A 15,494-nucleotide genomic window follows, 5' to 3' on the forward strand; every position below is an offset into this window, starting at 1 on the left:
TAATATAATGCCAAGTGGCCTGTTACGGTCTCAAACTAGAATTTTCAGTCCTGAGACTTGAAAGCAATGTGAAAATGATGCTCAATGGGTTGCTGGCCCAGAGAGGTGCAATTGGTGGGGTTCCCACCTATACAGCATTTCTTCTGCATATGACATTTCAGTTATACCACTGATACTCGGTCCCCAGAGCCTCGTTCGTTCAAAAAAGTAAAAAACTTATCCAATTTTAGAAAATGTTCAAAATTATAGGAAATTGAGTTCTCATGTCCTTCTGAAGGAATATCTTGACAAATGCTAAATTACCATGTACAAGGAAAGAGATCTTTGGGCTGTACACTAAAATAATGGGATGAGACTGTAACAGGCCATTAGGCCTAATATCTATATGAAAGAAAGAAGAAGAAGAAGAAGAAATTGTCGAAAAGAGAAGTTCGCGTAAACTTATGACAGTAAATAAAGTTAGCACTTTTCTCCTCTTATATTGCAGAGTGATCTAATGAATTTAAGCCAGTAGCTGGTTTTTGATCAAAGACATTGCAAATACAAAAACCTGGCCTTCTTTCATTGTATTCCGAATAAAATTCACTCCTTTAATCAAAATAGGCATTTTGATCTGCAAACATTTGAGTCTCTGACAACAGATTCTTTAAAATGTTGTTTGTAAAAAGTTGGTAGAACAGCACACATCCAGTTTCATGAAATAATTCCTCAGAGTTAAGTTCAAATGAGTCAACAGTTATTTTTAATTCACTTTTTCAGGAGAAAATAATGCCAAAAATAACATTCCAGTGAAATCTGTCAGTATAATAGGAGAGGAGATGTTAAGATTGAGGCTACAGAAGGGATACTCGAAAGTGACAGTTGAAGAGTCTTATCACCACAGTGATAGAAGGCAGTGATATTTTTCAACTCCTGAACCTGCTAGACACTCCAATTAACTGTTCTTAGTACCTGCTCTGCAAGGCAGAACATATTTAAGTGAAGATTGATTCTTGCAATCAACACTTTTTCTTTTGGGGAAAGAGAGTTGGATTTCTTATCTCTCAAACATTGACCAAATTTTGTTGTTTAGTCAACTGTTCAAAGACAGGTTGGAACCTCATAAGTTACACCAATAAGGCATCACTCATGAGACAACTAAGTCAGGCAATAATGGAGAAGGGTGGCCAGTTAAGAATCTTGTTAAATTCTGACCCCCAAATTTGGTTACATCCTAATAATTCTTCTACATTGTTCACCGGAATTTTAAACAAAAAAGAAAATTTAAATTTAGTGGCTTTAGGGATGGGAGGATAATATTAAAATGGATTTGAAGGAGGTGGGATATGATTGTAGAGACTGTATTAATCTTGTTCAGGATAGGAACTGATGGTGGGCTTATGTGAGGGCGGCAATGAACCTCCGGGTTCCTTAAAAGCCATAAGTAGTAAGGATATAGGAATAGAATAGGTTCGAATTCCAGATCCGGAGCTTAGATATGACATTGCAACTATTTATGAAATGTGGATTTAATTAGTTGTTGGGCTTATTAAGAAAGGAAATATCAATAATACCTTTTGTGTGGAAAAAAGAAAATTGATGAAGAATAAATAAAGAATTTAAAAGTCGAATTAATTACTGGCATCGAAATTTATTTACAATGTAACAGTATTTTCACATGCCATAAACTTCATATCATCTTCATTCAAAATGGTTATAAGAACAAATATGCAAATATTTTCGTCTTTAACATTTTAATTGAAACTTCGATATTCTCCCACACCATACACGGGATTGTTGCCTGATTTGAAGGGTTCACGGAAAGAACATGCTAAAGTCACTTTTCTTCAGTTTTACAGTGGAGCATTTCTTAACTTTAATACACTGATAAGACATCATTAGTTTACATCTCATTTAGTTTGTTACCTTGTTACAATGCAGGCTTTCTGCCTTCTTATTTACTAGAAAGGTAATTCACTTTATGAACTAGCAGATGGAACCAGAAAACGAAAAATGAAAAAAAAGTGACGTACAGTAGCTTGTTCTTTTCGTGGACCCTTTATTTGCTTTGCATTATTTCATGATCAAATGAAAGTGAGAGATGGAATAACTTTACAAATATACACGCAGCACATATTAAGTATTAAATTATTCCGTGAGGTAAGTTACGCAAATTATTCCATAAGGTAAGTTACGCATTTTTTATTACTTAACTTACATACTTGTTTCCTATATTTCTTAAAATAATGTTTATGAACCATGTTAAATTGCATTTATTATTACTCGTATTTACGTAAACAATGGGGCCAAAGGTTAAAGGAATTATTCTTGTACCAAAATGTAAGCTCCCTGAACAAAAATGATTGTGTTTTAATTATTTAAATACAATTACAATTAAAAACATATTAAAGAATTATCCTTGCACTAAGAACAGACGCTCCCTGGGTCAAATGATCATATATTAATTATAATTGCTTCGTAGTTTTATCTGATATTTTATGAGATTGTTATGACTGAGATACCTATTGTTAATTAAGGGCCCGAGCTCAGAGTGGTGTAAGGTCGGGGTTTGGGATGGCCCGCAATCTAAAAGTCGTGCTAAAGATGTTGTCTTGCTAATTATCCAGTACTGGTATGGAGTGTTGTGTACTATACGTAACTGTTACTATTAAATGTATGACTTTCGCAGTGATCAATTTCTGTCTCTAGTGTGGTGTGCTACAATTTTAAGGTTATTTTTAATAATGTAAATACGTTTTTTCCCCATGTGTGGTGTGTAAGGATATCAAAGTTTCACTGCATCTTCTATTTCAGTTTCCTGAAAAGTAACTTATTCTTCTTGCTTTTCTTCCTTTTTCTCCTCCTCCTCCTCCTCTTCAAAATTATAATCACCATCACTTTCATCATCATGAATATGTTTAATGATATTTTTCATGTTTGTATCTATGTCAGTCCGTGTCTTCATGTGTAACAGTCCATATGAAAGAGGCAATATATCCATGACAGTTGCTTGTTGTATGGTGGCGTATTGTGGATACATTTCTTTCAACTTATTCTTAAATTTAGCCAGCTCTTTTGTTGTTGTGGAGAATTCCTTTGTGGTTAGTGGATTCCATTTTCTGATTATATCTCGGTTACACAGCATGAAACCTCTTACAATAGCTGACATTGCAATTCTTAAACCAAGTTCTCTTTCTCGAAACTCCATTAAGACAATATCACCATCACTAACATATTTAATAACGTGGCTAATATCCTGAATATCTCGGAATGTTTTTAAGTAGTTTTCAAAAGTCATTTGTATTACTGTTTCATGATGTCCAAGAGTTTGTTCCACTATCTCTTCTGGGTTGTATATAAACTTTTCTTTACTTTGATCAGCTTTAAAATGATTTTTTTCAAGAGAGATCTGATTACATAGCTTTGGATATAATATTCTTCCAACATTTTGAAAAATAGGCAGTCGTAGGTCCTTTCCACAAACTTTGGGAATCTCGGATTGTTCGATATTGTCTTCTGCAATGACTTGCTTCTTGTCCGGTCTTGAAACTGGGACTTTTCTCGCTTTCGATTTCTTTGCAGTCAATGTTTTTCCTTTTGTGCCTATTCTTTTTAGTTCAGAAGGGATTTTTGTCTTGGATCCAAATATATTGAAATCTACAAACTGGTTCCAACATGTAGGCCTATCTGCTTCTGCTGTTTTCACTGTTGATACATTAGTAACAGGACGACAAACATGTTCCTTTGTAAGAACTGGGAGTTTGCAGAGGGACAACGGAGAATCACCAACTATGTTAAATTCCCTTCCTGAAATTTTGTGTCGTCTGCTTGTAAATTCATACTGAAGTTGTATCACAGCATTCTTAATGTCACCATTTGCATTTTTCACGATCTGGCATAAAATTTGTTTTGGAAATTCTTCTTGGCTTATTAAATGATTCAATGAAGAAACTCTCTTCAATGCTGACAATATTGAGTTTGTAGTAGCTTTATTCAGTGTAATCTGTGGAATACTTAATCCTTTAAGGAAACTAATTGGAAACAATCCTTTCTCAGACTGCTGTTCTGAACACAAAAATACAATTGGTGTTCTGCCCCAAGCAACATAATTTATTATAATATCGTGTAATTTAACTGGATTAAGTAGAAACACATTAGGATAGTCTTCTATAAGAATTAACCTCTTACCATTGTTTTCATGTTGCAATATTGACTGATACCGACCTGTATTAAATAGAAATCTCTCAAACTTATGTACTTGGGACTCTGGATGAATCCAAGATTCTTTGTCTTCGTCACTGTTAATATCTACAGGTGTAATCCACTCAATAATAGTAGTGTCTTGTAGAGAGGCAGTCAGATGAACTGCTGTGGTTTTTCCTGATCCAGGAGGTCCACGTAAGATTAAGATGGAAGGAACATTATTTGCCTCAAATGCATGTTTCAACCACAACTGCAATTCTGTTATTTTGGTTTTCTGAATATTAAGATCATGTAACTTCCTTGGAGTGTATAACTGTAGCCAGTCTTCTGCCATTTTGTTTCGTAGATATCAGTGTTACGTGTCATAGAGCCCACAATTCAATCTCGATTTTTTTAATTGCCTACAATGAAGTAAAAGTTTTGAAAACGTATGCAGCAAGTAATAAATGTTACTTACTCAACAATACAGGGAATCATGAATGCTGATCCATAGGTTTCGAATGGTTGCAATCAGCTGCATGCAGTATTGCAAATATAACAAAATGCACATTTCCCTCTTGTCTCGATCTCGTTTTCCCTCTAATAATAGTAACACCACAGTCTAATACTTACAGTCGCGCAACTTCAATACTTTTTTTGCCAACATTCGCGACACTAGCGCCCAAGCGGCAGGCAAGGCACTGGTAATAGGGTTGATACAATCACAGTCTAATAGATACAGTCACGCAACTCATACGTATAAAATATGCCAACATTTGACAGCTGGCGCGACAGTAGCCCTCTAGCGGCAGGCAAGTCAATAGTGTGCACACGACATATGATAACACATCAGAAAACGGGTTTTGAATAATTTATTTTATATGTTTATGCTATACAATAAGTGTATATGGTTATTATTAATTCTACTTTAGAATCCTGGAAGAATTTCACACGCAGTTAATCTACAAGTTTCAGAAGCTGGGAATAAACGTAATTCTTTCTGCTCCTTACAACTTAATCATAGCCCTGATCACGTATCATGGTTTGAAATAATATAATTGTTCTTGCGTGGTAGGTTAATTCAATTCATTCCTAAATATATTTATGAATCATTGGAACTTTGTATTTCCTGTGAGAAGAGTAAAAATTAGTAGCTTCAAACTTGTAGGGCATATCTCGTAGGGTACATCGCGTGGTGAACTCCTCTCCCTATTTCCTGAGAAATTAACGATTTTGCATACCGCAAATTGGGGTAAACTCGGCCGCTGTGGTAAACTTGAAAATAAAGAAAAGGGGAGGATTTAAACAGTAATATGAAGTTCATTATTTTTCCATTTCTTAAGAACCGGTATTTCCTTTATTATTTTGAGTCACAAATAGTGCTGATGTTAGGCCTATGGTTAAAATTTTTATGGCAAGTTTACCGCATTTTACATTACATTTCCAGTTTTCACACATAATGCCTAATTTTAACTTATCCTACCTATATAATACGAAATTTACATGCACTTACTGTTAATATGACGTAAGTGATAACAAATAAATGGACATGGATAACAATAAATGTTGAAAAAATTGTAACTTCAATTAACTCAGAAAATGTAGGCCTAATTTTATTTTCAGAGCAGAAGTGGTGTAAGTCAAAAATGGGTAATGAGGGTTTAAAATAAACATTCTGTAAAATACAGCGCAAAGTGGCAGTTAATATTGAATGTATTTAAACTATTAATAGTCCGTGAATAGCACGAAGGATATATTAATTGCTACTTTGTGCTGTATTTTACAGAATTTTTACTTTAAACCTCATTACCTAATTTTGACTTACACCACTTCTGCTCTGAACGGCTCAAATAATCACTGGGAATGTAAAATCAACACCAATAACAGTCATGCAAATTATTACAGAAAATATTGCTTTTTATATTAAATTTAAAAAGGCTCTTTTATTTCTCGAGAACTTAATACGTCGGCCACATGAATCTACACCAACACATCATAAATTTATCGACACAGTCTGGATTTATTCAAGAAGTGAATATTTTGCAAAAGGATTACAATACTCCATGAATTCTTGCAAAATTAACACCATGATACCTACTTGAATGCTATATAACATTCTTGAAAAATATAAAGAAAAAAACACGAATACAAAAATTATGGAATTACTTGCATTAAAAACTGTAGATATATTATCCAAAATCGCAATGGTTACACATTTACACATATGATCTCTGCAAAAAAAAAAAATAATAATAATAATAATATACTGTAACAGGTATTTACTTTGTTTTTATTTAAACTGTCCTTCCTTACATACAAATAGATAACTGATAAGTAATAAATGTTTTATAGAACACAATACGTAGGCTACTTACAACGTGGATTATTGGTTATGACTGAGTTATGATTTTCTCTTGGTCTTTAAGGGAATCTGAAGAACGACAAATTCGGAGATTTAAACTTGTAGTTACTGCAATTTTCGTCATTGCACACATTGCCTTTATTCCGATGCATGATTAAAACGTTATTATAACATCTCGCATCCCTTTAAAGCACGTGCTGGCTGTATCAACCCTATGACCAGTGCCTTGCCTGCCGCTTGGGCGCTAGTGTCGCGAATGTTGGCAAAAAGTGTTGAAGTTGCGCGACTGTATATATTAGACTGTGGTAACACAGTCTACTATAGACAGTCACGAAGGTTGAGTTTTGAGGGTGCTAGAAACAATAGACTGTGACTGTTCTATTTTGCATTGCCTGAAATGAGGCGATATTAGCGATCCTAGTGGTGAGGAACTATCTAATGTTTGCATATTTACTACGTATTGAGCTTCGCGACTGTATATACTAGACTGTAATAGTAATTTATTCACCATAAAGATTTTTATAAATCATGGCTTCGTCAAACTTATTTCTAGGTCTTAATCTAGTTTCTGATTATATTATAGGCATATTTACGAATTTATAACATTGTTATAGCAGGACATCTGCTGACACGATTTAAGGATTACAACTAGATAGTACAGTAGTAGTAGTAGTATAGTCGCGACGCTGTTATTCCCGGCGTGACTCCTGCTCTTTGCTTACGTCTTAGAAAGTGAAGGCTCTATAAAGTCTAGGTAGGTAGTATTGTTCGCCATTTTTGTTCTTACGTTGCCGCGCTAACATACGAGGAATCTGTTTGACACACCGTTAAACCACAGTCTACTATATACAGTCACGAAGCTTGAGTTTTGAGGATGCTAGAAACAATAGACTGTGACGTTTCTATTTTGCATTGCCTGAAATGAGGCGATATTAGCGATCCTAGTGTGAGCAACTATCTAATGTTTGCATATTTACTACGTATTGAGCTTCGCGACTGTATATACTAGACTGTGGTTAAACATTATCGTGTCTTAGCTCCTGTGATAATAAATCAAACGCACTGTAATTCAGCAAATAATTGAGCGGCAAATAACGTCTTCTTGTGCTTTCTGCGAACGCCAACGAAAGAGCCAAAATGGCGGGCGATTATATTATTTATCGAGCCTTAAGAAATGAATAACGTCTTCGTCAGCAAATCACAAGACGCACACGTTTAAATGTAGCCGACCTGCAACGCAATTAGCTGCCAGAAATTAGAGCGACGGGACTATAGTAATAATTATAATAATAATAATAATAATAATAATAATAATAATAATAATAATAATAATAATAATAATAATAATAGAAATGTTCTTAATAGCAATAACGACCTATATGCCTTCCCAATTACATATTAGTACTTTCATGCAAGGTTTAAAGACATAAATTCCTCTACAGTATATGGTATATGATGCAGCAGCAACCTGTTGTCTATGCTTTTAAATTTCTTTTGTTTATTACTTATTATAGAGCTTGAAATTTTATTATACATGTTTATGCCTCTATGTAAAATACTTTTAAGACTTGTGGTAATTCCATCAGTGGACAAATGAATATGACATGATGTCCTTGGTTGATACATGTGGTACAATAATATTATTACCACTCGACAAATCTAACATCAATTTTCGGTACCCATATTCTTTTCCGTTCTCTTTATGCTGACTGAGATTACATGATATAGAAAGTTCTTTGCGTAACATCACTAGCGTGTTCTCATGTATTAGTAATAATTACCGTAGACAATATTCCGTCTTTAGACTCTGTGTATCAAAATTACGTGAAATAAAGCTGCGGAATAGCCCTAAATTTCTTGGTTTGTGCTTGATAAGACCCCCTTATCACGAAATTATGAAATATGCACCAAGAAAAGTGATTGAGTGCAGTTCTAGTCCATATTTCTCATATTTGTCTCCTCCCTATAAAAGTACCATACCTATAAAATTATGGTTTGTTCAAAACTTTTATTTAGAAATGCTTGTGTGTTACGGACACTGCTTACGTAATATATCGCAAGGTGAGAACCAGATGGTTCTAGCTACACTTTTTGAGTTTTTCATATAAAAGGAGTTCGTTCATTAGAACGTTCTCTATCACATTGCAGTATGATGAACTGTTTCTTTAGGAACCAAAGAGTAATTTGGTCCTATATACAAAAATTGCCTAACTTGAGAGCCAAAAGGTTCTATCTGCAAAACTTGTGTAATCTAAGAACTATGTGTAGTCAATTATTATATTTATATTGTTGTATTACCAAATAAATTAGAATTTATATCAATAATAATCTAAAATGCATATTACTGGTATGTGTAATGAATCATTTACTGATTATGATTTTTTTTGGACTCTCACTTTGAGAGAGGAACAGACGTTAAGGGTGTTTGAGAATAAAGTGCTTAGAAAAATATTTGGAGCTAAGAGAATGAAGTTACAGGAAAATGGAGAAAGTTACACAATGCAGAACTGCAAAGCATTGTATTCTTCACCTGACATAATTAGGAACATTAAATCCAGACGTTTGAGATGGACAGGGCATATAGCAAGTATAGGTAAGTCCAGGAATGCATATAGTGTGTTAGTTGCTAGGCCAGAATGAAAAAAGACTTTTGGGGTGGCCGAGACGTAGATGGAAAGATAATATTAAAATGGATTTGAGGGAGGTGGGTGGTGATGGTAGAGACTGGATTAATCTTGCTCAGGATAGGAACCAATGGTGGGCATATGTGAGGGAGGCAATGAACCTCCGGGTTCTCTAAAAGCCATAAGTAAGTATAAGATTAAAATCTTATTCCCTGTTTTTTAGCAGTATATAATTACGTTGTATCCCATTTTGTTTGCTAAATCGAAAGCATTAAATACATATTATTTCTGAAATTAATATACGTAATTTCTAAATCCAGGAAAATTTCTTAACTCTTTTTATGGTCCAACAAAGTATATCCAGTAGTATTCCTTTAAAAAATCTCTGCAGTATTTAACCTTGTTAAATCTTGATTAAAATAAAAACACAGAAAATAAATATCATCTATTCAAACAAAATCATCAGTGTTCTATAATACAGAATAATACAGAAGTACATAGCAGCAGATAACAATGAATTTCAGTAGGACAAACACTTCATATTACAAATAATAATAGTCCACTGACATAACATTTTTCTATTTACAGTCTAGTATCAACTTTGTTAAAAAATTGTCACAGCATAATTAGAATTGTGTCCGTCCAACATTGTAGGAGGAGTGCAAAACAGAAGTATACGAAGTGAGCAAGTCGTCCATCTTATAGCCAAGCGATGTCTCACATAACAGTTTGGAGCCTCCCACCATGTTTCCAATGGAGACATGAAAGAACGTGTTTCCTGATGACCAGTTTGAAATTTTGTTGAAGGGATGCTCGGATATAATTTTCTGTAAGAACAATGTATTTTGTAAGAAGATTGTTACCTCTGTTAAAATATAAAAAACTGTATTCAATAACAGAATAATGCAGCCATTTTTCTGCTTTACTTATAAGAAAACATAAAAGTGAGGCTTATAGTAATAAATTAAATTGAACAGGAAGAGAAAAAGAAATTAGCTGGGTCGCTGACTAAGAAGAAACTGTTGTTGAAGAATGCACAGGAAGGAATGGTAAACAGGGGAAAAGTTCGGGGTAGAAGAAGATATCAGATTATACACAACATTAAAATGTATGGATCATATGTGGAGACGAACAGGAAGATGGAAATGAAGGAAGATTGGAGAATGCTGGATTTGCAGTAATGAGTAATAAATTCAGTCAAATATATGGCATGAAAAAAAGAAACGAAATGGTAAATCAAGTTTTACAAATTGATGACTACCAGTACCTATTATACCTTACTTTATGGTGACTATTACATTTTTACTATGTCATACTACTTTTGACCAATAGGAACGACATGTTTCAATCAATCATAGCTGCTTATCCTGCAACTTTTATCACCTCCCTACCATTTGTTTCTTTGTTTGCCAACATTGTACTTTCAATAATTATACCTTTTAAAATGATTCATGTTTATTTCATCATCCTTAAATGAAAACTTTTCTATCATTTATCTTGTTTATATTATTTAGGTTATGTTATAGCTTCTGCTGTATAAGATTATGGATAGCCATGTATCAGAGAATGTTTAATACATATTGATAACTGAAGTGGAATGCAACTGTGTTAATAAAAATGAAAGGGAATCAACAAAACCTTATTATCGTCCATAGAGTTCAATGAAGATTGTATAGTTGGCACAACTGGTAACAAGAGAACACACTACTGCTATCTAGCGGAATATTTGTAATGATGAGATGGTACGGTACAATAATACATTTGAAGACAGTTTGTTATTTTCGTAAGTCGATAAATTATTATTTTGTTGTATTAGAATACTTTATTTCTTCTAATCTTTTATATACTTTCCGTTATATTTCAGAATACTGGGTAAGTACTTATGTACAAGGGCTGTGCAAGTTAAAAATAATTGAAAATAACATGTTTTTTGTTTTTGTACAATGGCAGATAAATAAATAAGTATACATAAAAAGTGATGTCCCCTGCATCAAAAATAAATAATTCACTATTGAAATAACGACATACATACTTATATGGAATTCTGAAGTCGTTCCATAGTTCCTTCTAATTGTGTAATAGTCAATTAAAACCCACTCGAGTTTTGATTTTCTCTAGATAAATCAAAACCTCTAGTGAGATTACTGTAGAAAAAACTTGACTATTCAACAATATATTTTGTGCGAGATCGTGCGTATTTGCTTGGTTTCCTCACAAAACCAATCCGCAGTAAGTCTAAAATTCCACAATCAGTATTCCCAACCTAACACACAGAACAATTTCCCTCTTCTAACTGCTTAAGTGACATATTGATTTTATTGCTTTAGGCTTTTAACATATTATTTTTAGAGACGTTCAATATAGTAATAATTATAAATTGGAAACTTACCACTGCAATTTCACCTAAATTGCACTGTTAATTATTGTTTTTAAATATTTGCAAAAATTAAGTAAACTCTACAACTCCACTAAAGTTACTGCATTCGTGATGCATGTAACATTAAGGAAGCCGTTTGTTTTAAGTTCGCATTTATAGACTGGAGGAAAAAAAAGACAGACGTATATCATAGCCTGCTGGAGTACAGTAAACACAGAAAACATTTTAAAGCAACAATGTTGAAGACAGATATTTTTGTTTTGCAAATTTGCCGTCATTGAACAGAAACCAAGATGGAGATTTCATTGCAACTAATAAGAAATTCCTCTTTCAGGTATGTTTATTACAGAAACGATCTTCGCACAAAATAATGTACGATACACGAGCGGTATGTTTTCTTTCAATTCTCGAAAATTAAAAAAGCTCAACTACGTTTCGCTTTTTCAAACTTTTCCTCGAACATGAAAACTTCAACATACCGCTCTTGTAACGCATATTATTATTATTACAGTTCTAAAACAACCACAGTGATGATATAACTTATCTTAGCTCAGTAGTAGGGAGCTTGACAGATATATAATGAAAATAATGCAGGAACTAAATATCACTTTCATAATTGAGACTATAAACAATCATAAAAAATTGAGTGCCACAAAGGAAAACATACTTTTTCATTATTATATTTTGTGCATTTAGAAACAATTACAGTAGAACTTCTTTTATACATTTCCCACTTACTCGTTTTTTTTTTTTTTTTGAGATCCTGGCAAAATTCCTATACATTCTATGTTAATTTACTTCGGATAGGCCTACACATCTTCCCCCCCCCCCTCTACTTCCACGATCATATTTCAAATCACAGGAGATATCAAACGTCATTTTCGTGTTCTAAATAAATTTTGCTCGAAATCAGGTTCTGTGTGCAATTAAAAAGTAAGAATGCAAAACTATAGTACAGTACGTTTTAATTGTTAAAATGAGGCTTGTTAAGAACTCAGATGTCAGTACGAAACTTGAAATATCCCTCTTTCAAATGGTGGTAATATCATGTTTGTCTATTCGTTGCTAGTCAGTGATTGAATAGGGCCAATATGAGTTAGTATGGCATACCAAGAGTAAAATAAGATGCCAAAAAGCATATCGGCAGTAAAAATTTAAAATTGACTTATTTAGTGAAGCTGATCCACACAATCAATTATGCTATCATCATACTCAGTACCTTCTCTTAGACATTCCTGCACTAGTGTGTGATGTCTTACACAGTTTTCGCGCAGGAGCAATGTCTTATTTAAGAAATCCTCAAAATAGTTGCATCACAAGACAAGTGTGTGCATACTGGAAGTAATTTATTTCTAATTCGATCACTGTTGCCAGTGAAAATATAGTATTATATAATCGTCCAATCATTTGTGAATACAATGTATATTAGGCTTTGTTTTGATTCACTGACTCGTAACAAATGTATTTATGCTCGACCATGCCGAAATGTAGTAATTATACACCTGGTAGCAGCCCTTTAATGGACCTCATTAAAGTACATCTATTCATTTAAGTTCAAGTGTTCCACCAATCAGAAAATACCATTGTAGCAATATGAAAGCGCAAGTATCGATTATTCTCGGATATGCAATCGAAAGATAACTAGCGCAAGATTAGACAATATTAAACTCAGTCGAAAAAAACAACACACAAATTAACATCAATTCACCGTCATCTTCCAGCCTTTCACAAAGCACATTCCCGCAAATTCATTTCACCAATTGCCGGAAAAAATCAATATGGTCGAGCATAAAAAGTCGTATGAAACTTGACTATAATGGTAATTAAGACGCTCGTATGAAAATTATGAAACTTGCTTGCGCTCATTTCATAAACTTACTCGCGTCTTAATTACTACCATTATAGGCTCGTTGCATAATGTACTATTATGACAAGAGATGCTAATCCTATAACAATGAGGCGTTCTTCATTAAAGATAGTATCTACGTGGCTGGCTCTCGGCACTATTGAACTTTCAACTGTTTGTGCTTTACCTTTGTATGAGGATGGATGATGCAGATGCCCCTCTTGTTTATGGCCACAGTTATAATCTCAGGATAGCTGCTGTCTGATGTCTGTTTCACATCAAAGAATGCAGATCCAAAGGTAGGCCACATGTGGATGTATTGCAGGATAGCAATCTTGGCTTCATCAGGATTCATACCTGTAAAACAAAATCTCTCTGTATTTGGTTTCTGGCAATTTTGAAAATGAAAATCTTTCATGGATAACATGAAGCCTACACCTGTGGAGTAACGGTCAGCGCGTCTGGCCGCGAAACCAGGTGGCCCGGGTTCGAATCCCAGTCGGGGCAAGTTACTTGGTTGAGGTTTTTTTTCCGGGGTTTTCCCTCAACCCAATACGAGCAAATGCTGGGTAACTTTCGGTGCTGGAACCCGGACTCATTTCACCGGCATTATCACCTTCATTTCATTCAGACGCTAAATAACCTGAGATGTTGATACAGCGTCGTAAAATAACACAATAAAATAAAAAAATAAGATAACATGAAAATATTTTATGCTAGCGTCACTATATACAGAATGAGTCAAAAGTATGTTTATAAACCTGCTGTGAGTATTCCTTGATAAAAAAATATATATATAAGAAAAAATGTACTGTGAACATGCGGTCGAACATGCTTCTTTATTTGAATAATAGAAAGTTTCAATAAAAGACTTCATTTCTGTCTAAAGTATCAGATCAGACCCTTTCATTGCAAGATCAACTAGCAGTGTTTCGATGATGGGATAGTACTGGCAGTAGTGAATCACTGCTTTTAGGCATAAGACTGCACCATACATTTAGTTCAGGACTGTCTAGAATATGCTCCATGATTTTACAGGGATTTTGAGAACCTCATTTTCGGACATTGTGCCGGTTAACTTTCCCAGACAAATGGAAAGATGGCTAGTGAGAAAACATAACGTGACTAAAATATCTTGCTTTTTGTTAATGTGCTCTAGGATTTCAATTGCAAATTCTTACCCTTGTCGGTTGGCATGATTTCTTGACCATATAGAGATAATTCTTACGAGGGTCATTTCATAAATAATGCACAGGTTGATAGAACTGTAAAGTGGATGATGCAATACTAATGAAAATTACGTCAGTTGCAGTTGAAGGATTGAGAAAGAAGCATGTGTGTTCGTTTCTTCCATAGTATACTGTGTGTTTAGGTAACGAGAGCTAGAAATGGAGCCTACACGTGTCTCGGGTACTGTGATGATTGAAGATCAAAGATCGAATCTTTATGTGACAAAACCTCCCCACAGAAATCCACACTTCCATAGTGATTTGAGTGGAGTTTGTGGTGAACTTACAGTGGACCATAATAGTTTCTCATTGGGCTACTAGTTTTCGTGATGGTTCTATCAGCAAGTTTGTAATGCTCAGGCGTTTCTGCTTCTATTCAGCAGTCAAGCAGTGAGGGACTCATCGCGCAAAAATTTTTCTCTTTTTCTATTTTCTTGTCAAAATATGGAATACTGAATTTGGTGAAAAACCTGTAGCTTCTGAAAATTTCTCACACGTCGTTTGACGATCTTCTTGAAGAGCATCTGCCACAAGTTCCACACTTTGTTCATGTGTTGAGGTTTTCGGCCTTCCTGTCTTGCATCATCCTCTAAGCTGACATGAAAACGAGTAGCCCAACAAGAAACTGTACTACGGTCCACTCTAAGCACAGCACAAATTCTGCTCTGCTGTGGATTTCTGTGAGGTTTTGCCACATAAAGATTCGATCTTTAGTCTTCAATCGTCACAGTACCTGAGACATGTGTAGGCTCCATTTCTAGCTCTCCTTAACTAAACACAGAGTAAGCTATGGACGAAACGAACACACATGCTTCTTCCTCAATCCTTCAACTCCAACTGACGTACAGTAATTTTCATTGATGTTGCGTCATCCACTTCACAGTTCTGCCAATCT

General features: G+C 34.4%; 2 protein-coding genes across 2 annotated transcripts in view; both read right to left on the minus strand.

Moving 5' to 3' along the window:
* Positions 1 to 1,620: 1,620 nt before the first annotated feature.
* LOC138694821 (cell cycle checkpoint protein RAD17-like) lies at positions 1,621 to 4,771 on the minus strand. The gene has a single exon (XM_069818928.1). The coding sequence runs from the start codon at positions 4,514 to 4,516 to the stop codon at positions 2,810 to 2,812; it is 1,707 nt and encodes a 568-aa protein (XP_069675029.1). The 5' UTR covers positions 4,517 to 4,771; the 3' UTR covers positions 1,621 to 2,809.
* A 4,806-nt stretch (positions 4,772 to 9,577) lies between these two features.
* The window catches only part of LOC138694828 (myosin-VIIa-like), an 86,402-nt gene continuing 80,485 nt past the window's right edge, over positions 9,578 to 15,494 (minus strand). The window contains exons 38-39 of the mRNA XM_069818941.1: positions 13,558 to 13,727; positions 9,578 to 9,974 (exon numbers count right to left, since the gene is read on the minus strand). Coding sequence (XP_069675042.1) covers positions 9,774 to 9,974; positions 13,558 to 13,727 — 371 coding nt within the window. The 3' untranslated portion in view covers positions 9,578 to 9,773. The remainder of the gene's footprint in view (positions 9,975 to 13,557; positions 13,728 to 15,494) is intronic.

The sequence above is a fragment of the Periplaneta americana genome, chromosome 1 (genome assembly GCF_040183065.1).
Source record: "Periplaneta americana isolate PAMFEO1 chromosome 1, P.americana_PAMFEO1_priV1, whole genome shotgun sequence".
NCBI classification, from domain to species: Eukaryota; Metazoa; Arthropoda; class Insecta; order Blattodea; family Blattidae; genus Periplaneta; species Periplaneta americana.